The 22,921-nt window shown below is 48.6% G+C and overlaps 1 protein-coding gene across 1 annotated transcript in view; it reads left to right on the top strand.

The window, feature by feature from the left end:
• The window catches only part of LOC147112415 (uncharacterized), a 164,674-nt gene that overhangs the window by 57,059 nt on the left and 84,694 nt on the right, over positions 1 to 22,921 (top strand). Inside the window, exons 6-7 of the mRNA XM_085998175.1 lie at positions 12,176 to 12,289; positions 22,227 to 22,335. Coding sequence (XP_085854301.1) covers positions 12,176 to 12,289; positions 22,227 to 22,335 — 223 coding nt within the window. The remainder of the gene's footprint in view (positions 1 to 12,175; positions 12,290 to 22,226; positions 22,336 to 22,921) is intronic.

The raw sequence follows: 22,921 nt of genomic DNA, 5'->3' as shown, positions 1-22,921 counted from the left end.
TCTCGTTCCCCCCAGTCGCTCTCCTCTCTCTTCCCCCCCAGTCGCTCTCTCTCTTCCCCCCAGTCGCTCTCTCTCTTCCCCCCAGTCGCTCTCTCTCTTCCCCCCCAGTCGCTCTCTCTCTTCCCCCCCAGTCGCTCTCTCTCTTCCCCCCCAGTCGCTCTCTCTCTTCCCCCCAGTCGCTCTCTCTCTTCCCCCCAGTCGCTCTCTCATCTTCCCCCCCAGTCGCTCTCTCTCTTCCCCCCAGTCGCTCTCTCTCTTCCCCCCCAGTCGCTCTCTCTCTTCCCCCCCAGTCGCTCTCTCCTCTTTCCCTCTCCCCCCCAGTCGCTCTCTCTCTTCCCCCCAGTCGCTCTCTCTTCCCTCCCCAGTCGCTCTCTCTCTTCCCCCCCAGTCGCTCTCTCTCTTCCCCTCCAGTCGCTCTCTCTTCCCCCCCAGTCGCTCTCTCGTCTCTCTCTTCCCCCCGTCGCTCGCTCTCTTCCCCGTCGCTCTCTCTCTCTCTTCCAACAACAACATGCCCTCAAAAGACCCTCGGCACCGCCGGGCACTTCAGCAAGTCTGTATATAAAGCGGTTCCGTACGTTTTGTCTGTCCGGCTTTACGCTCGAAAGTTATAGGGCGTACCTACGCGTGCGTTACATCCAAAGAAAGCTTACGGTTCCAGGACGGTTGTAAGCGTATTTACTTTTCGCTCGGACGAAAATTGTTCGCTTGCCTTATGCAAAAAACCTTCAAAATTCCACTCATTATCTGCTAATTAGCATTGAGTGACTGACGTCAAGGTTCGACCAATCCTGTGCCGTCATGATTGACCAATCCTACAGTTCAGTCGCCTGATGGTTGACCAATCGGTGTGTGTGTGTGGGCGGGACTAATCGTTTTCATCTCAGGGATCTGGCAGCCATTGCCTCAAGCTAAAAACCCCATTTACTTCCAGCTCAAATCTGCTAATCCAGCTTCGAAAAAGTTAGTATCTCTTTTAAAAATAACGTAACATTTACCAAAAACGTTTTATAAGGACTATAACTTTCATCTTTCAACGTATTGAAAGGTAGAAATGTTACCCGGCACCAGATTCACAGAGGACAGACAGACAGGCCCAAAAGTCCTGGGACTCGATTTTTAATGTTGCCCGGCAGCAGATTCACAGAGGGACACAGAGAGGCCCGAAAGCCTGGGACTCGATTTAAACCGCCCGGCCCAAAACAGCCCTGGCAACGCCGGGCTCCCCCCAGCTAGTCTATCTTATCTTATCTTATTATCTATATATATAAATCGGTCCTTCTGTCCTTCTGTCTGTCCTTCTGTCTGTCCTTCTGTCTGTCTGCAGGTGCACGTCTGGGCGCTATGCGCTCGAAAGTTACAGGGTGTACCTACGCGTGCGTTACGTCAAAAGAAAGCTTACCTTTCCAAAACGGTTTTTAAGCGTATTTACGTTTCGGCTGGACTAAAATCGCGCCCAGCGGTATCCGAAAAAACCTTAACGTTCCGCTCATTAGCATCTCATTATCCGCTCATTAGCGACAGAGTGACCTCGAGCTCGACCAATCGTACGCCGGGTTGCTGGCGTGTGCCGCCGGGCCAATCGGTGCGTGTGTGGGCGGGCCTTATTGTTCTGAACCGAAGTGAGTCGCCGCCATCTTGATTCCAAACTTTTCCTTTCTTTTTCCGCTTTCTGCGTCTTTAAAAAAAACCTTGCTTTTAAAACACACTATTGTTTTTTAAAAAAATGATTTAGAAAGTCATTAACTTATATCTAATCTCATTAATTTCCTACCTTTCCCCGTTTTTCCAGGTAGGCCTCGAAGCCTCGGCCTCTCCTCCGCACCCACGCCCGAGCTAGGCACCTCCCGGCCCCACTCGAAGGCTGGAGGGGCGGGCCTCAGCCCACGCCGCGTACCTTACTAAAGGGTGCGCGCACAGCGCGCAGCAGGAGCAGCTGAGACGCGGCGTCTCTCTCTCTGGCTCGGCCGGGGGGCGGGGCTTGGTGAGCGTCAAGGGTTACCCTGGCAACCGGGCCCGCCAGCCGTCTCGCACAGCCGCAAATCGGCGGACTTCAAGCCGGCTCGGCCGGGGCTCGGAGAGCGGGGCTCTCGGGACTGCGGGGCGGGCGGGGCTCTCGGGAGTGGAGTGCGGGGCGGGGCGACGCGGCCGGTGCTCGGGAGGACGGGGGCTCGGAAGGGGGGGAAGGGTTACCCCGCAACCGGGTGTGTGCCGTCTCTCAGCCTCAAGCCGGCTCACGCCTGTTCTCGGGGCTTGGCTCCATTTGCGGCCCGCGGGCCACTCGCCCTCTCTCTCTCCTTCCCTCTGTCTCTCTCACCCCCTCCTCTCCCCCTCCTCCTCCCCTCCCCCCCTCCTCCCTCCTCCGCCCCCCTCCCCTCCCTCCCCCCCTCCCCCCCTCCCCCGACCTGCCCTCTCCCCTCCCCCTCCCTCCCTCCCCCCCTCCCCCCTCCCCTCCTCCCCCCTCCCTCCCCTCCTCCTCCCCCCCTCCCCCTCCCTCCCCCCTCCCCTCCCCCCCTCCCCTCCCCCCTCCCCCTCCCTCCCTCCCTCCCGCCCCCCTCCCCTCCCTCACCCTCCCCGCCTCCCCGCCCTCTCCCTCCCCGCCCTCTCCCTCCCCGCCCTCTCTTTCCCCCCAGTCGCTCTCTCTCTTCCCCCCAGTTGCTTTCTCTCTTCCCCCCCAGTCGCTCTCTCTCTTCCCCCCAGTCGCTCTCTCCCTCTCTTCCAACAACAACATGCCCTCGAAAAAGCCTCGCACCAGCCGGGCACTTCAGCTAGTATATATATAAATCGGTCGATCTGTCTGTCCTTCTGTCCTTCTGTCTGTCTGCACGTGTGCGTCTGGCGGCTATGCGCTCGAAAGTTATAGAGGCTACCTACGGCTGCGTTACCTCGAAAGAAAGCTTACCTTTCCCAAATGGTCATAAGCGTATTTACGTTTCGGCCGGACAAAAATCGCGCCCGCGGTATCCGAAAAACCTTCACCATTACGCTCATTAGCATCTCATTATCCGCTCATTAGCGACAGAGTGACCTCGAGGTCGACCAATTGTACGCCGGCTTGCTGCCGCGTGCGGCGGGCCCTCTGTGTGTGGGCGGGCCTTATCGTTCTGAACCGAGGTGAGTAGCCGCCATCTTGCTTCCATTCTTTTTCCTGCTTTCTGCGTCTTTCTTTTCAAATATACATTTACAGCAAAATAAAATTGAATTTATTAAATTGTTTTTAAAAAAATCACTCATTTGTAAATATTTTCTCTAACCTGAAGATTCTATTCCTACCTTTCCCCGTTTTTTACTTAGGCCTGAAAGCCTGGGCCTTTCTTGCCCAGCCAGGCCCGAGCTAGGTAATTGGGCTTCTGCTAAGCTCCTCACCCGCCACCCGCCCCCCCCGTGTCACGTACCCGGGGCAACGGCGTCAGCCACGAGGGTCAGGGTGCGCGCACAGCAGGAGCAGGTGAGACGCGGCGTCTCTCTCTGTTCCGCGCTCGGCTCGGGCGGGGGCTCTCGAGAGTGCGGATCTCGGCCTTGGTGAGCGGGGCTCTCGGGAGTGCGGGGCGGGGCGGCTGGGGCTTGGAGAGCGGGGCTCTCGGCCGGGGGGGGGGCGGGGCTCGGAGACGCGGGGCTCTCGGGAGTGCGGGGCGGGCTCGGAGAGCGGGGCTCTCGGAGTGCGGGGCGGCTGGGGCTTCGAGAGCGGGGGCTCTCGGGAGTGCGGGGCGGGGCGTCGCGGCAGGGTTTACCCGGCAACCGGTCGTGTCCGTAGGCCGTCTCTCAGCCTCAAGCCCTCCCTTCCTCCTCCCCCCGCCCTCCCCCTCCCCCCGCCTCCCCCCCTTCCCCCTCTCCCCCTCCCCCCTTCCCCTCCCCCTCCTTCCCCTCTCCCCTCCCCCCTCCCCCGTCCCTCCACCCCCCGCCCTCCCTTCTCCCCCCCGCCCTCCCTCCCCACCGCCCTCCCTCCGTCGCGCGCTCTCTTACCCCCTGTCGCGCGCTCTTCTCTTCCCCCAGTCGCTCTTCTCTTCCCCCCAGTCGCTCTCTCTCTTCCCCCCAGTCGCTCTCTCTCTTCCCCCCCAGTCACTCTCTCTCTTCCCCCCAGTCGCTCTCTCTCTCTTCCAACAACAACATGCCCTCGAAAAAGCCTCGGCACCGCCGGGCACTTCAGCTAGTTATATATATAAAGCGGTTCCATACATTTGTCTGTCCGGCTATACGCTCGAAAGTTATAGAGCGTATCTGCGCGTGCGTTACCTCCAAAGAAAGCTTACCATTCCGGGACAGTCGTAAGCGTATTTACTTTTCGGTCGGACAAAAATTGTTCCCGCGTTATGCAAAAAACCTTCAAAATTACGCTCATTATCTGCTAATTAGCATTGATTGACTGACGTCAAGGTTCGACCAATCCTGTGCCATCATGATTGACCAATCCTACAGTTCAGTCACCTGATGGTTGGCCAATCGCTGCGTCTGTGGGCGCGACTAATGATTTTTAACTCAGGCATCGGGCAGCCATTGCTTCAGCTACTTTCAGCTCAAAATCTGCTCAACCAGCTTCGAAAAAGTTAGTAACTCTTTTAAAAATAACATAACATTTACCAACAACGTTTTATAAGTACTTTCACTTTCATCTTTGAAGGTATTAAAAGGTAGAAATGTTGCCTGGCAGCAGATTCACAGAGGGACACAGAGACAGGACCCAAAGCCTGGGACTCGATTTAAAATGTTGCCCGGCAGCAGATTCACAGAGGGACACAGAGACAGGGCCCAAAGCCTGGGACTCGATTTAAAATGTTGCCCGGCAGCAGATTCACAGAGGGACATACAGACAGGCCCGAAAGCCTGGGACTCGATTTTAAATGTTGCCCGGCAGCAGATTCACAGAGGGACACAGAGACAGGCCCGATAGCCTGGGACTCGATTTAAAATGTTGCCCGGCAGCAGATTCACAGAGAGACAGGGCCCAAACGAAAGCCTGGGACTCGATTTAAACCGCCTGGCCCAAAACAGCCCTGGCAACGCGGGGCCCCCCCAGCTTATTTAATAAACTGGCCTCCACTGCCCTCTGTGGCAGAGAATTCCACAGGTTCACCACTCTCTGGGTGAAGAAATTCCTCCTCATTTCAGTCCTAAATGTCCTACCCCTTATCCTTAGACTATGACCCCTGGTTCTGGACTCCCCGACCATCGGGAACATCCTTCCAGCATCTAGTCTGTCCAGGCCTGACAGAATTTTATAGGTTTCGATTAGATCCCCTGTCAACCTTCTAAACTCCAGTGAGTATAAGCCCAATCGACACTCTCTCCTCATACGTCATTCCTGCCATCCCAGGTATCAGCCTGGTGAATCTTCGCTGCACTCCTTCCATGGCAAGAATGTCCTTCCTCAGATAAGGCGACCAAAACTGCACACAATACTCAAGGTGCGGTCTCACCAAGGCCCTGTACAACTGTAGCAAGACATCCTTGTTCCTGTACTCGAACCCTCTTGCTACTGTTAAGTATGTGTATTGTATTGAACAATTAACACAAAGACTTAAACGTATAACTCAAACAGGTCTTTACTGGTTGGAGGTAGGGACTATACATAGGTCTTTACTTCATGCCCACAGGCGGGAACTGAGGGGGATCAGTACCCACAGTACTATTTATACCCCTATGGCCAGGAGTGGTACTGCGTATCACTACGCCCAACAAGTAGTGCAGTCCTGTCCATAGGTTCAAAGTAGCACACATATTACATACACAACATTCCTCCCTTCCTAGCTTTACAGTCATCTCCCCATTTAACATAACGTAATAACATATATACATAGATAACTTCATGTCAAAACAGATCACAGATTCAGTCTCTGCGGAAAACAGTTCACAGATTCAATCTCTGTGGTGTAGTCGGTTCACGTTGCTGGAGTGACTCATTCAATAGTCCTTCCATGGATTTAACAGTTTGAACTTCCGAACTGAATTGGCTCCGTTCGGAGGGACCACGTGTGTGATCTGGTAGAGGTGATAATGGTTCAGATGGGTCATCTTCTGTTTTTACTTTTCCTTTTCTGCTTCTTGGAGACTCTCTGGGCTCCATTGTCAGCTGCCACAGCTGCCAGCTGCATGCGCAGTTCCTCCTTCTCTTCCTCCTGTTTCCGTCGTAGAGCCAGCTTCTCCCGATGTTCCGTAGACTTTTGGTGCTCCTCCATGATTTCTGCACTTTGGGAGTCGAAGTTACAAGCTGGGCAGGACAGGACATCGTAATATTCGGTGTCGTCCTGAGCTAGACCAGTGAGAGGGTCGTCTATTTCCTCCATACCCAGCTGGACGTTAGCCAGCTCTTGTTCCAAATCCAGACATCTTTCCTGAAGAGACTTCTTCATGTGTACCTCTGCATCCAGCTTTTTCTGGGCTTTCAGCAAGTCGTTTACTAGTGACCTCATTTGTGATTTTAATACTTCAACTTCCTTTGGAGATTGATTGATCGGACTATGCAATCCCTCTACCGGAGCAGCTGTTTCAGCGGTCTGTTGTTCTACGTTGACGTGAGTCAGCGTACTTTTGGCATCCAAGGGCTGCTCTGTTGCAGTCATCTCAGTCTGTGTTGCCACCTCAGCTCTTCCAATAACCTTTGAGAGCTCCGAACCCCTTTCGTTTGAATATTGAAGTTCATGTTCCAGTTTTTCCCATTTCAGAGTCCTGTCCTTCAGCATATGCAGGAGTTGGCTGACCGTTAACTCCTCTGACATCAGACGTTTTGTGTGCTCCTGCTCCATTTTCTCCATCAGCTGCTTCTGTTGTCTTTCCAGATTCTCCAACTCTATATCAAAGAACTCTTTCGTTGCATTCAACTCTTGCTCAAAACGGCGAAGCATTTGTTCTAATTGCTGTTGTAGTTTGAAATGGAGTTGAGTTCGAGCCCGGTGTCCCTCAGAAATGGGCACATCAGTAGACTTGCCAGACTCAGAATCCACAGTTAAACTATGTTGTTGTTGCTCAGTGGAATTCTGTGCTGAAACTTTGTCTTTTGCACCTGAGTTGGGCTTACCATCATCCGTTCCAGAGTCTGGGCCGACTATCTTCACCGAGTTCTCACTCGTTATTGTTTGTAGGAAATGCCAGTCCATATTCATTTTCCTAATCCACTCCCGTCCTAGTAGTGGAGGACCTCCTTCAGATATCACATATAAGTCCATTATTTGACTGTCTTCGCCCTTGTGGACCACTGCAACCTCTATTTTCCCGATGGGGTACACTCTTTGCCCCGTGTATGTTTTCAATATAATCCCCGTATCCTGTAGGGGAATATGTTGGAATAACTTTCCGTAATCTTTCTTATTTATGACCGTCAATGCCGATCCAGTGTCCAATTCCAGTTTTACTTGGACTCCTTCTATCTGAAGAGTGACCCAAATTGTCTGGAGGTCTGCACCCTTACCAGCGTTGAGTACTCTTAAGCTAGCCAGTTCATTACAGCTTAAGCTAGCCAGTTCATTACTGCTAGCGTCTGAATCGGACTCCTGTTCGGTCACCTTGTGTACCTTTGCGTATTTTCCTTGCGGTGACTTCTTGTTGCTGGTCTTCTTCCCTGACCTGCATACTCTAGCTATATGTCCAAGCCTACCACAAGTTCTACATTCTTGGTTTTTAAACCAACACTGGTTCTGATCATGCGTTGTCTTTCCACAACGATAACATTTGCCAGAACTCACACCCAATTTGTGTGCACTGAGCTCCGGTGACCGTAGCTGCATTACTGCCGTGCCTCTCGCTGCGGCTTCGTGTGCTGCTGCCATAGTGACCGCCTTCTCAAGCGTCAGCTCATTCTCCTCGAGCAGTCGCTTTTGTGTATCCTGTTTAAATAAACCACACACAAATTTGTCTCGAAGTGCCTCTGTCAGTCCCGTTCCAAACTGGCAATATTTCGCTAATTTACGCAATTCCAGCAAATAATCAGCATTGCTTTCATGCTGTAGCTGCCTTCTGTCGTAAAATTTAAATCGTTCCGCTAGCATCAGCGGCGTGGGGTTTAGATGATCTTTCAGGACAGTAACAATCTCATCGAACGTCTTATCCGCCGGTTCATCTGGTGATAACAGGTGTTTCAATTGCCCGTATGTCTTCGCACCCATTAAATTTAATAATGTTAGTGCTTTATCAGCCTCACGAATTTTATTGGCCTTACAATAATTTTTAACTCGTTCAACATATATGGCCCAATCTTCGATGTCACTATCAAAGTTGCTAATATTCCCGTGTTTAGGCATTGTAGTACTTTATCAGATTTGCAATTTCTCAGATTTTTTTTTTTACTGTTATCCAAGATGGCGGCTTCCCGCTCTTGCCGTCGTCCTCCGCCCACAAAATGGCGGTTTTCCCGCTTCTGCCTTCTTCCCCAGCGGTTTTCCCGCGAAAAATGGCGGCTTTCCCGCGCTTCTCGCTCTCCCCGCCCACTTCAATGGCGGTTTTCCCGCGCTTCTCGTCGCTGACTTTCAGCCCGACTGCGGCTCTTATCTCCTGTGCGATCGCTGGTGCGCCGCCCGCCCGAAACGGTTTTCAGCCCTTATCACCGGTGCGATCGCTGGCCCGCTAAGCGCCTCCCGCTTGAAGCGGCTCCCGGCCTCTGGCTCACCCGCTCGGTGGCTCTTGCTCGCTCCCTCCCAGGCTCTGGCTTACCCGCTCGCGCCCTCCCGGGCTCTGGCTTACCCACGAGGTTATGGAGGCTTCAGGGTCCTAATGCCTGTCGCTTCCAGTCGCTGGAAGCTGTCAGGATTTCTGCTGCCCTTCAGTTTTCAGTGGGGTGTTGAGGATTGGAACCTCTCTTCAACATCCTGTCTTTGGACGAAGCCGCTGTGGAATAACTGCCGCAGGGTTCGAACCGACTCGTCGCCAGTGTTAAGTATGTGTATTGTATTGAACAATTAACACAAAGACTTAAACGTATAACTCAAACAGTTCTTTACTGGTTGGAGGTAGGGACTATACATAGGTCTTTACTTCATGCCCACAGGCGGGAACTGAGGGGGATCAGTACCCACAGTACTATTTATACCCCTATGGCCAGGAGTGGTACTGCGTATCACTACGCCCAACAAGTAGTGCAGTCCTGTCCATAGGTTCAAAGTAGCACACATATTACATACACAACAGCTACGAAGGCCAACATACCATTTGCCTTCTTAACCGCCTGCTGCACCTGCATGCTTACCTTCAGCGACTGGTGCACAAGAACACCCAGGTCTCTTTGCACTTCCCCTTCTCCCAATCTATTGCCATTCAAATAATAATCTGCCTTCCTGTTTTTGCCACCAAAGTGGATAACCTCACATTTATCCACATTATAGTGCATTTGCCATGTTTCTGCCCAATCACCTAACCTGTCCAAATCGTACTGGAGTTTCACGACATCCTCCTCACAGCATACCCTCCCACCCAGCTTTGTGTCGTCTGCAAATTTGGAGATATTACATCCAATTCCCTCGTCCAGATCATTAATATATATTGTGAACAGCTGGGGTCCTAGGACCGATCCTTGCGGTACCCCACTAGTCACTGCCTGCCACTCGGAAAATGACCCGTTTATTCCAACTCTTTGCTTTCTGTCCGCCAAGCAGTTCTCTATCCAAGTCAATACCTTGCCCCCAATCCCATGTGCCTTAATTTTGCACGCTAATTTCTTATGCGGGTCCTTAATGAAAGCCTTCTGAAAGTCCAAATACACCACATCCACTGGTTCTCCCTTATCTATTTTACTAGTTACATCCTCAAAAAATTCCAGTAGATTAGTCAAGCATGATTTACCTTTTGTAAATCCATGTTGACTTTGTCCGATCCTGTCACTGCTTTCCAAGTGCTCTGCTATTACATCTTTTATAATGGACTCTAGCATTTTCCCCACTACCGATGTCAGGCTTACCGGTCTAGAATTCCCCGCTTTTTCTCTGCCACCTTTTTTGAATAGTGGGGTAACATTAGCTACCCTCCAATCCATGGGTACTGTTCCAGAGTCTATGGAGTTCTGGAAGATGACCAGCAATGCATCTACTATTTCTAGGGCCACTTCCTTAAGTACCCTGGGATGTAGATTATCAGGCTCTGGGGATTTATTGGCCTTCAGTCCCATCAATTTTCCTAACACCATTTCCCTACAAATACTGATTTCTTTTAGTTCCACCCTTTCATCAGACCCTATGTTCCGCGGTATTTCTGGGAGGTTATTTGTGTCCTCCTTTGTGAAGACAGAACCAAAATATGTATTTAGTTGGTCTGCCATTTCTTTGTTCCCCATTATAAATTCCCCCGATTCTGACTGCAAGGGACCTACGCTTGACTTCACCAATCTTTTTCTCTTCACATATCTATAAAAGCTTTTATAGTCAGTTTTTATGTTCCCTGCAAGCTTACTCTCATATTCTATTTTCCCTTTCTTAATTAATCCCTTTGTCCTCCTTTGTTGAATCCTAAACTGCTCCCAATCCTCAGGATTATTGCTTTTTCTGGCCAATTTATATGTCCTCTCCTTGGATCTTATGCTATCCCTAATTTCCCTTGTTAGCCACGGTTGAGTCACCTCTTTTGTTTTACTTTTATGCCAAACTGGGATGAACAAATTCTGTAGCTCATCCATTCGGTCTTTGAATGTTTGCCATTGCCTATCCACCGTCAACCCTTTGAGTGCCATTCCCCAATCAATCCTACCCAACTTGCTCCTCAGACCATCGTAGTTTCCTTTATTTAAATTGAGGACCCTAGTTTCTGAGTCAACTACTTCATTCTCCATCTTAATGAAGAATTCGATCATATTATGATCGCTCCGACCAAGGGGCCTCGTACAACAAGATTGCTCATTAATCCTTTCTCGTTACATAATACCCAGTCTAAGATGGCCTGATCTCTGGTTGGTTCCTCGACATATTGGTCCAGGAAACCATCCCGTAAACACTCCAGGAATTCCTCCTCCACAGTATTGTTACTAATTTGGTTGGCCCAATCTATATGTAGATTAAAGTCACCCATGATGACTGCTGTGCCCTTATTGCACGCTTCTTTAATTTCCCTTTTAATGCCATCCCCAACCTCCGCCTTACTGTTTGGAGGTCTATATACCACTCCCACTAATGTTTTTTTCCCCTTAGTATTTCTCAATTCTACCCATACAGATTCCACATCATCAGAGCTAATATCCTTCATTACAATTGTGTTAATCCCTTCTTTAACCAGTAATGCTACCCTTCCTCCGTTTCCTTTTTGCCTATCTTTCCTGAATATCGAATACCCCTGGCTGTTGAGTTCCCAGTCTTGGCCATCCTTGAGCCACGTTTCCGTAATCCCAATGCTGGAGCTTCTAATGGTGTAGAAACTACCCATTTATATTGTGGGGTAGATTCCACAGCAGTGACTGTAACAAACTGCACATGTACACATATTTGAAATTGACAGTTAATTACTTTATTTTCTGGTCACCAGATCCAATGGTTGGGGAAAGTTTTTACAAGTGGATTGGACATCTTCAAAGCTACTGCTTTTCTTCATTCCGCACCTTCTACACACTGTAGAAGTATGGCCTATCTTGATAGGTTCTGGGAAACATTGGTCACTATTGTAAGAGATAAATTGTGTCTTTAAATGAATAGAAGGAAACCATAGATGGCATTTACCCAGATTCCCAGCTTTGCAGTGGCTATGCTGTAAAATGCACATAAGTGAATATTGAATGTGGACAGGACAAAAATTTACTCCAGGAGCTTTTTTTTAAAAAAAAAGAATGATTCTTTAAAAAAATAATATATTGAAAGGAGACTGGAGGCAGTGCTGGAGATCTGGGTCTTGGAGGATACTCAGGACTCCAGCAACAAGCCATGTTGTATGAATTGAAGGCATCCCCTACACACTATACTCCGACCTGTCTGTCCCCACAGGCCATTGCAAAGGTATTTACAGGTATACTCTCTTTGGGTAAAGATACAGAAATGCTGTATGGGTGCAGTCCAGCTTAAGTACCTTTTAAGCCCTGAGTGAGACTGGACTAGCTTACTGCATGTGTGCAGTTCTGAAGGTTGATTGTGTGTACTGCCATTTCTAAGCTATATATACCTGGAGTTACCAAATGTAAAGGTGAATTCAGTAGCTGGTGTCAAGTTATAAGCAAATGAAAACATTTATAGAGGGAAGGAAGCTTATATTCTGATATTCAATGCTTTTTCTGAGTTTGAAGTAAATTTCTTTGGTTTGTCCAGATGCAGTTCATTGTTTGCTATGAATTGCTCAACTTAGCAAGGCATCCTGTCATTCAGAAATTTGTGAATATCAAGTGGAATATTTATGGACAGTAAGTATTTGTTAGTTATTGCTTTGGCAGTTTTTTGCAGTCTTATACTGATCCAATTTTTCCCTCTCTGTTTTAAAGACATTTTTCTGTGTTCCTTTGCCACATCATACGGGTAGAAAAATTCACATTTATTTCTAACTGCGCAATTATATTCAAGGATATAAAAAACATTAACAAAAACAGAAAACACTGGAAATACTCAGCAGGTCAGGCAGCATCTGTGGAAAGAGAAATACAGTTAACGTATAAAGGTAACAGACCTTTCGTTAGAACTGGAAAAAATTAGAGATATAACAGGTTTTAAGCAAATAATGGCGGAGCCCAGCACGTGAATGCAAAACACAAGGCTAAAGCTTTCGCAACCATCTCCAGCCAGAAGTGCCGAGTGGATGATCCTGAGGTCCCTGCCATCACAGAAGCCAGTCTTCAGCCAACTCGATTCATTCCACATGATATCAAGAAATGGCTGAGCACACTGGATACAGCAAAGGCTATGGGCCCTGACAAAATCCCAGCTGTAATGCTGAAGACTTGTGCTCCAGAACTAGCTGCGCCTCCAGCCAAGCTGTTCCAGTACAGCTACAACACTGTCATCTACCCGACAATGTAGAAAATTGCCCAGGTATGTCCTGGCCACTAAAAGCAGGACAAATCCAATTTGGCTAATTACCGCCCCATCAGTCTACTCCTGATCATCAGCAAAGTGATGGAAGGTGTCATCGACAGTGCTATCAAGTGGCACTTATCAATAACCTGCTCACCAATGCTCAGTTTGGGTTTCACTCCAGGAACACATGGCTCCAGACTTCATTACAGTATTGGTCCAAACATGGACAAAAGAGCTAAATTCCAGAGGTGAGGTGAGAATGACTGCCCTAGGGGGCTCGATTTTGCTACTGGGGCGGGCTGGGGTCGTGTAATCCGCTTTTCGTGTTAGTCACCCGATTCTAAATCGATGTGGGAGAATGAAGCGATTTTAACTTAAGTGGGCAATTGAGTTCCAGTGTGTGGGAACCCATGGCCCAATTCATTTTTTCAGTCAGAACCTCGCCTCCGATGACATCATCATTGCTGCTGCATTTAAGGTCTGCAACAAGCCTTGCTTCTTCTGCAGACTGCCAACGTTTTGGCCTTTCATGTTAGAGGGACCTGGAGACAGAATGACCAGCGAGAGACCGAGGTCTGCTCTCAGGTTTGATGACGTTGTCCTGCAAGCTTTAGTGGAGGGAGCAAGAGCCAATAAAGAGGTGCTCTTCCCTTCTTCAAGGAGGAAGAAGCCTCCCCAGCAGACCAAGGCTGTGTGGATCCAGGTGGCCCAGGAGGTCAACTCTTTGTCGATAACCCGCAGGAAGAGGTTTCATGACCTTCTGCACACTGGAAAAGTGAGTATGACTTTCCCATCACCCTCAACCTGACCCCCATTGCCTCTCCTCACCAGCACTCAGCTTTAGCAATCTCTTCCTCCACATCCCACTTGACACTGACCCATGCACCCTTACCCATTCCCTCTCTCTCTATGGTCACATTCACCTAACTATTCGACTATGCAGCCCTCACACTCCCTATCACTGTGATGCTATGAAAACATCTTGCAACATACAGGGAGGGCCCTTGGTCTTGCTACCTCACTCCATCTTTGTCTCCTTCGAAGCATCTATGCTATGGATTCTCTACACTCACTCCTTCATTCTCACTCAAACTCCACTTGTCTCCTTCATTGCAGGAAAAGAGAGCTCACAATAAGAGGGAAACAGCAAGGACAGGAGGAGGGCCACCCTCAGTAGCCCAGCTCACCCCCTGGGAGGAGGCGGTCCTGGAGATCGTGGGAGTGGAGGACGATGTGCAAGTGGGGGACGGACAGACGGGTGCATCACAGCAAGCTGGTGACAGAATAGTTTTCCATCTCTCTCATTGACATTGCATGAGTCACTGATAATGATTCTGAAGCTCTAACAGATGGACTTATGATCATCTGCAATATGCAATGTGCATGTAACCTTGGCATCACATCTCTGACTCTTTCCTTTACTCCCCCACAGGACCATCGACAGCACCTGTCCCCACTAGCCAGGAGGAAGAGCCTGAGCATCCAGACTCCTCAGAGGAAGTTGCAACCTCTGAGGGCGCAGCGTCAGCAGAATTCAGCGCACCCAGCATCAGCGCAGACACTCACACCTCGGCGGGACCTTCGCGAGATAGAGTAGTGTTGTCACCTGGTGTATCACAGCTCATAAGTGAGCATCAGCAGATGGTGGAGACAGGGACAGCAGTGGAGAGTCCTCGTCAGAGGGCGCAGTACTCTGCCAGCTCGGCTCAGCTGCATGTCAACCCTCTGCCTCTGGGTCCATTCACAAGATCAGTGGTGCTGGAACTCCAGGAACAGATGCAGGAGTCTCTGGCAGGTTTTGTCTCCAGGGTCGCTGCGAGTGTGGAGCGAATGGAGGAGTCCATTGTGAACATGAGCAGAGCCTTTGTGGAGTCATTGGCGCATGTACGCATCACCATGAAAAGGATGGCAACCTCCATGGAGGTGATAAGTCGCCAGAGTGCAGAAAACATGGTGAGTATTCTGAATAGAATGACATCTCTGGAGGAGCGATGGTCATCTATTGAACAGAGAAACCAGACCTTCATGGAAGTCCTTCTGAGTAGGACTGCCAATGCAGATACGGGTCCCCATGGCCCCCCTGATGTGCAGCAAGGTGCTCTCAAGCCACTTGCAAGCGCTGAGGGGGACCTGACCCATGAGAGGGAAGTTGGTGGCAGACATCAAGGAAGTGGGGGCTCCTCTCCAAACACTCACACTTCCATGCCACTGCAGAGCCCTCGATCAGAGCCCCAGCAGAGCCCCCACCCAACTGAGATCGGTGTCTCAACCCCTGCACAGCCGCAGGAGCAGCAGACTGTTGGCGAGCCCTCACAGGTTCGCATCCCCAGAGGACGCCCGCCAAAGGTGTCGAGACAGGAGCAGCAAGAAAGTGAGCAAGGGGCCTCCACATCTGCTGAAGCCACAGGGGAAGCACCACGTAGGAGCACGCTTAAGAGAAAGATACTGCACAAATAGTCACAAGGGTAGTCACTTGGGTGAAATTTGATGTTTAATGTTAAAAAGCCATCAGATGGTTACTGTAAATAAAAAATTTGATGGCTACTGCTGCAGTTGTGGCGTGTGTCATTTCGCTAATGGGACTTCCACATTGAGGGTTTAGGATTACTTGGTATATGCCTCAGTTGAGGAAGCGCTCAGTGAAGGTGGCGAGAGGGGTTTCCCAGGAGGTCACACTGGAGATGGGTGTCAGGCTCCAAACTTCCACAGCTGTGGTTATGCCTTCTAAAAGTTCCCCCAGACCTGAGACAACAAAGTCCTGCCACCTGCAAATGATGGCTGATCAAATATCCTATTTAATGGTGGAGCTGCAGCTAATAGTCAGCAATCCAATTGTGCTCCTGCCAGGTTTCACCGTCGTGTTTCAGAGCAGGCGTGCTTCATGTTGGAAAAGGGTTAAAATCACCAAGGCCTTTCAAAATGGGATAATACAGGCAATTTGGTGCTTGTTAAGGGCCTTAAGGGCCTATCCTGCCTCTTGGAGGTGGGACGGAGACGAGAGCAGTAAACACGATTTCTTGAAAATTGCATGGAGGCGGGGTTGGGACCGCCCGCCACTTTTTGTAATTTTAACAACCCACACACCTCCATTCCCACCTCCACGGCCCTGTGAAATTCGAGCCCCAAGGGTTTGAGAATGAAATACTTATGTCTGAAACTAGAGTCTTAAGCTTAAATAAAGCCAGTTTCATAGGTATGAGGGGCTTTTTTTAAATTCATTCATGGGATGTGGGCATCGCTGGCAAGGCCAGCATTTATTGCCCATCCCTAATTGCCCTTGAGAAGGTGGTGGTGAGTCGCCTTCTTGAACTGCTGCAGTCTGTGTGGTGAAGGTACTCCCACAGTGCTGTTAGGGAGGGAGTTCCAGGATTTCGACCCACCGACGATGAAGGAATGGCGATATACTTCCAAGTCAGAATGGTGTGTGACTTGGAGGTGAACTTGGAGGTGGTGGTGTTCCCATGCACCTGCTGCCCTTGTCCTTCTAGGTGGAAGAGGTCGTAGATTTGGTAGGTGCTGCCGAAGAAGCCTTGGCGAGTTGCTGCAGTGCATCTTGTAGATGGTACACACTGCAGCCACCGTACGTCGGTGGTGGAGGGAGTGAATGTTTAAGGTGGTGGATGTGGTGCCAATCAAGCGGGCTGCTTTGTCCTGGATGGTGTTGAGCTTCTTGAGTGTTGTTGGAGCTGCACTCATCCAGACAAGTGGAGAGTATTCCATCACACTCCTGGCTTGTGCCTTGTAGATGGTGGAAAGCCTTTGGGGAGTCAGGAGGTGATATACTTGCCGCAGAATACCTAGCCTCTGACCTGCTCTTGTTGCCATAGTATTTATGTGGCTGGTTCAGTTAAGTTTCTGGTCAATGGTGACACCCAGGATGTTGATGGTGGGGGATTCAGCGATGGTAATGCTGTTGAATGTCAAGTGGCAGTGGTTAGACTCTCGCTTGTTGGAGATAGTCATTGCCTGGCACTTCTGTGGCACAAATGTTACCTGCCACTTATCAGCCCAAGCCTGAACGTCGTCCAGGTCTTGTTGCATATGGGCATGGACTGCTTCATTATCTGAGGAGTTGTGAATGGCACTGAACACTGTGCAGTCATCAGCGAACATCCCCATTTCTGACCTTATGTTGGAGGGAAGGTCATTGATGAAGCAGCTAAAGATGGTTGCGCCTCGGACACTGCCCTGAGGAACTCCTGCAGCGATGTCCTGGGGCTGTGATGATTGACCTCCAACCACCACAACCATCTCCCTTTGTGCTGGGTATGACTCCAGCCAGTGCAGAGTTTTCCCCCCCGATTCCCATTGACTTCAGTTTTACCAGGGCTCCTTGATGCCACACTTGGTCAAATGCTGCCTTGATGTCAAGGGCAGTCACTCTCACCTCACCTCTGGAATTCAGCTCCTTTGTCCATGTTTGGACAAGGCTGTAATGAGGCCGGGAGCCGAGTGGTCTTGGCAGAATCCAAACTGGGCATCAGTGAGCAGGTTATTGGTGACTAAGTGCCGCTTAATAGCATTGTCGCTGACCCCTACCATCACTTTGCTGATGATTGAGGGTAGACTGATGGGGCAGTAATTAGCCAGATTGGATTTGTTATGCTTTTTTTGGACAGGACATACCTGGGCATTTTTCCACATTGTTGGATAGATGCCAGTGTTGTAGCTGTACTGGAACAGCTTGGCTAGGGGCGCGGCTAGTTCTGGAGCAAAAGTCTTCAGCATGATAGCCTTTGTTGTATCCAGTGCACTCAGCCATTTCTTGATATCACGTGAGGTGAATCGAATTGGCTGAAGACTTGCTCCTGTGATGGTGAGGACCTTGGGAGTAGGCCGATATGGATCATCCACTTGGCACTTCTGGCTGAAGATGGTTGCAAACGCTTCAGCCTTGTCTTTTGCACTCATATGCTGGGCTCCAGCATCATTGTGGATGGTGATATTCATGGAGCCTCCTCCTCCCGTTAGTTGTTTAATGATCCACCACCATTCACGACTGGATGTGGCAGGACTGCAGAGCTTTGATCTGATCCGTTGCTTGTGGGATCGCTTAGCCCTGTCTATAGCATGCTGCTTCCACTTTTTAGCATGCATATAGTCCTATGTTGTAGCTTCCCCAGGTTGCCACCTCATTTTTAGGTACGCCTGGTGCTGCTCCTGGCATGCTCTTCTACACTCCTTATTGAACCAGGGTTGATGGTAATGGTAGAGTATGGGATATGCTGGGCCATGAGGTTACAGATTGTGGTGGAATACAATTCTGCTGCTGCTGATGGCCCACAGCGCCTCATGGATGCCCAATTTTGAGCTGCCAGATCGGTTCTGAATCTATCCCATTTAGCACAGTGGTAGTGCCACACAACACGATGGAGGGTGTCCTCAGTGTGAAGATGGGACTTCGTCTCCACAGTGACAGGTCACTGCCACCTGTCATGGACAGATGCATCTGCAGCAGGTAGATTGGTGAGGACGAGGTCAACTAGGTTTTTCCCTCATGTTGGTTCTCTCACCACCTGTCGCAGGCCCAGACCGGCAGTTATGTCCTTCAGGACTCGGCAGCTTGGTCAGTAGTGGTGCTACCGATCCACTCTTGGTGATGGACATTGAAGCCCCCCACCCTTCATACTCTCCGTATTTCTTCCAAGTGGTGTTCAACATGGAGGATTCCTCAACTGAAGCAGGGCGGTAGGTGGTAATCAGCAGGAGGTTTCCTTGCCTATGTTTGATCTGAAGCCATGGGACTTTATGGGGTCTGGAGTCAATGTTGAGGACTCCCAGGGCCACTCCTTCCCGACTGTATACCACTGTGCTGCCACCCTTGCCGGTGGGACAGGACATACCCAGGGATGGTGATGGAGGACATTGGCTGAAGGGTATGATTCTGTGAGTATGACTATGTCAGGCTGTTGCTTGAATAATCTGTGGGACATCTCTCCCAATTTGGGCACAAGCCCCCAGATGTTGGTGAGGATGACTTTGCTGGGTCGACTGGGCTGGGTCTGCAGTTGTCGTGTCCATAACCGGTGCCGAAGTCAGTGCCGGGTGGACCGTCTGGTTTTATTCTTATTATTGTGTCTCGTAGTGGCTTGCTAGGCCTTTTCAGAGGGCAGTTAAAAGTCAACCACTGTGGGCCTGGAGTCACATATAGGTCAGACCGCCAGATTTCCTTTCCTAAAGAACATGGACATGGGTTTTTACGACAATCTGATAGTTTCATGATACAAGCTTTTTATTCAAGATTTATTTAATTAACTGAATTTAAATTCCCCAGCTGCCGTGGTAACCCAGTAACATTACCACTATGCTACTGTTCCCATTGGCTAAGGTAGATTGGGAAATTTAGATTAAAAGGTATGACAGTGGCAAACATTTAAAGCAGTATTCCAAAATTCTCAACAAATATACATTCCACAGGAAAAGTGATCCATCCATGGCTAACTAAAGAAGTTAAAGATAGTATTAGATTAAAAGAGGCTTATAATATTGCGAAGAATAGTAGTAAGCCTGAGGATTGGGAGAGCTTTAGAAACCAGCAAAGGATGATCAAAAAATTGACAAAAAGGGAGAAATAGAATGAGAGTAAACTAGTAAGAAATATAAAAACAGATTGTAAGAGCTTCTACAAGTAAGTGTTGATCCCTTAGAGACTGAGACCGGAGAAATTATAGCGGGGAATAAGGAAATGGCAGAGACTTCAAACAAATATTTTGTATCTGTCTTCACAGCAGAAGAAACAAAGACCATATCAAAAATAGTGGGGAACTACTAATGAGAGTGAGGAACTTAAAGTAATTAAGATCAGTAGAGAAAAAGTACTTCAGAAACAAAGGGGACTGAAAGCTGAAAAATCCCCTGGACCTGATGGCCTACATCCTAGGGTTCTAAAAGAGATAGTGGATGCATTGGTTGTGATCTTCCAAAATTTCCTAGATTCTAGAACAGTCCCAGCGGATTGGAAGGTAGCAAATGTAACCCCGCTATTCAAGAAAGGAGTGAGCGAGAAAACAGGGAACTATAGGCCAGTTAGCCTGATATCAGTCATCGGGAAAATGCTGGAATCCATTATTAAAGAAGTGGTAACAGGACACTTAGAAAATCATAATATGATTAGGCAGAGTCAACATGGTTTTATGAAAGGGAAATCGTGTTTAACAAATTTATTAGAGTTTCTTGAGGATGTAACTAGCAGGGTAGATGAAGGGATACCAGTGGATGTAGTATATTTGGATTTTCAAAAGACATTCGATAAGGTGCCACATAAAAGGTTGTTACGCAAGGTAAGGGCTTATGGTGGTTAGAGGTAATATATTAGCATGGATAGAGGATTGGTTAACGGACAGAAAACAGAGAGTAGGGATAAATGGGTGATTTTCAGGTTGGCAGACTGTAACTAGTGGGGTGCCGCAAGGATCAGTGCTTGGGCTTCAGCTTTATACAATTTATATTAATGACTTAGATGAAGGGACCGAGTGTAATGTATCCAAATTGAAACATATAAGATTGTGAGGGGGATTGATAGGGTAGATGCCGAGAGGTTGTTTCCCCTGGCTGGAGAGTCTAGAACTAGGGGCTTAGTCTTAGGATAAGGGGTATGCCATTTAAGACTGAGATGAGGAAGAATTTCTTCATTCAGAGGATTGTGAATCTTTGGAATTCTTGCCCCAGAGGGCTGTGAATGCTGAGTCTTTAAGTATATTCAAGGCTGAGATAGATAGACTTTTGGACTCTAGGGGAATCAAGGGATATGGAGATCAGGTGGGAAAGTGGAGTTGAGGTCGATGATCAGCCATGATCTTACTGAATGGTGGAGCAGCTTGAGGGGCCGTATGGCCTACTCCTAATCCTGCTCATAATTCTTAAGTTCTTCTTCAGCCATTTAAGAACATAAGGTGGTGCTCAGAGGGAGGTGTATTTACTCAGCTGGGGTGATGGTATTGCAACTCCTGAACTTGCATGGGAAGGTGCCGTGGAAAGGGAAGTGGGTGTTGGGGGTGATAGAAGAGTGGACCAGTGTGTTGCTGAGGGAACACTCCCTTCGGAATGCTGAATGGGGAGGAGAGGGGAAGATGCGTTTGGAGGTGGCTGAAATGGCAGAGGATGATCCGTTGAATGTGGAGGCTGATGGGGTGGAAGGTGAGGACAAGGGGAACCCTTTTGTGGTTTTGGGAGGGAGGGGAGGGGGTGAGAGCAGAAGTGCAGGAAATGGAACAGACACGGTCGAGGGCCCGGTCAACCACGGTGGAGGGGAATCCTCGGATGAGGCACTCTTGCTCCTCTTGGCTCCTCAAGGAAGCCTTCGGCCTCCCCCAGCCCCGATCGCGGCTTCTCTCTCCCCCACCTCCCGATCCCATGCAGCCTCATTAAAATATTTAAATGAGGGACGCGCCTCCTGAAAGCGGATTGGTCGCCCGTCCCTTATCCCACCTTCACTAAAGCTATTAGGGGAGCTAGCTTGACAACAACTTGAATTTATATAGTGCCTTTAACGTAGTAAAACATCCCATGGTGCCTCACAGGAGCATTATCAGATAAAATTTGACACTCAGCCACATAAAGAGATATTAGGACAATTTGGTCAGAGATAGGTTTTAAGGAGTGACTTAAGGAAGGAGTGAGAGGCGGAGAGTTTTAGGGAGGGAATTCCAGACCTTAGGGCTCAGGTAGCTGAAGGCACAGCCGCCAGTGGTGGGCCTATGAAAATTGGGGATGCACAAGAGGCCAGAATTGGAGGAGCGCAGAGATCTTGGAGGGTTGTAGGGCCGGAGGAGGTTACAGAGATAGGCCACCATTTTCATGGTACCATGTGCAAAACTGTGAGAGTCTCTACAACCGAATCGTCTTCCATATTAGTGACCTGTGTGGGAAGTCATTATAGATTAAGGGGAATTTGATGCCACACAGTGTTCGTCACAAAGCGCCAATATCTTGAATGTGATTTTCTCAAGAGGGTATGCACTTTGTTTAAAACTGTATTATAAACAGAATGTCAGCTTTGCTCAACATCATTTTACACAAAGTTTTGTGTGGAACTCAGACACAATAGTTGAGTAAATTTCCGTTCTACTTCTACTTTGAAGAAAATGGTCTTTTGTTGATTTTTAAACGCTCATTGAACAGGGCCAGTAGAATAACAAAAATAATGTTCTTGTGCCTGTTTTATTGAAAATAGCTTCATGAATCTTTTTTTTTTAAAGAAACAAGTACTTTCCAGTGTTGAAAGGTTTCACATCATAACAAACTGGCAATTAATATGTAGTTATAAGTACAGGTATTGTCAGCATTCTCAGTTTTTGTACCTTAACAGTATTGTTCATTTATATTTTACAGTATGGAAGCATTAACTCTTCTTGTGGCAAATACTGTATTCGTTGTATCCTGGTCCTCTTTTTTGCGCCTGTTATCCAAGGACAGAAGCTATGTCACCGAGTTCAGACTGGTAAGTAGCACTAACAGTTGGTGTGATTACATTTTTAACATTTAAAAAAATTGAAGCATTTTAACCAGTGCACATTACAGCCCAGCATACAGGTTAGTACGTTCACAAATAGATCACATAAATGTGTCAGTCACAAAAATAAATTGGATATATATGATTATTGGTAACACTTCCAACAGTTCAATCGTAAGAGTATAAAAACATGGAAATGAGAAATTGCCAGTTAGCCTGTTTTTTCCACAGCCCATATTCAATTCACTCTATCATCGTCTCTAACTAACCCATACCAAAGTTAAACTAGGAACATAGGAACAGGAGTATGCTATTCAGCCCCTCAAACTTGTTCCACCATTCTATTAGAGCATGGCTCAGCTCCATTTACCAGTCTTCGCTCCATAAACCTTGATACCCTTACCTAACAAAAATCTGTTGCTCTTGAAAATTTCAGTTGACCCAGCAACTACCACTTTTTTGGGTGAGAAAATTCAAAATTTCCACCACCCTTTATATGGAAAAAGTGCTTCCTGGTTTCACTCCTAAATGGCCTAGCTCTAATTTTAAGATTCTGCCCCTTATCCTGGATTCC

Source organism: Somniosus microcephalus, chromosome 9 (genome assembly GCF_052327205.1).
Source record: "Somniosus microcephalus isolate GS21.2 chromosome 9, FLI_Smic_1.0, whole genome shotgun sequence".
Classification (NCBI taxonomy): Eukaryota; Metazoa; Chordata; class Chondrichthyes; order Squaliformes; family Somniosidae; genus Somniosus; species Somniosus microcephalus.
Note: the sequence above shows the minus strand (reverse complement) of the source record. Positions and strands in the feature narration are given on the sequence as shown.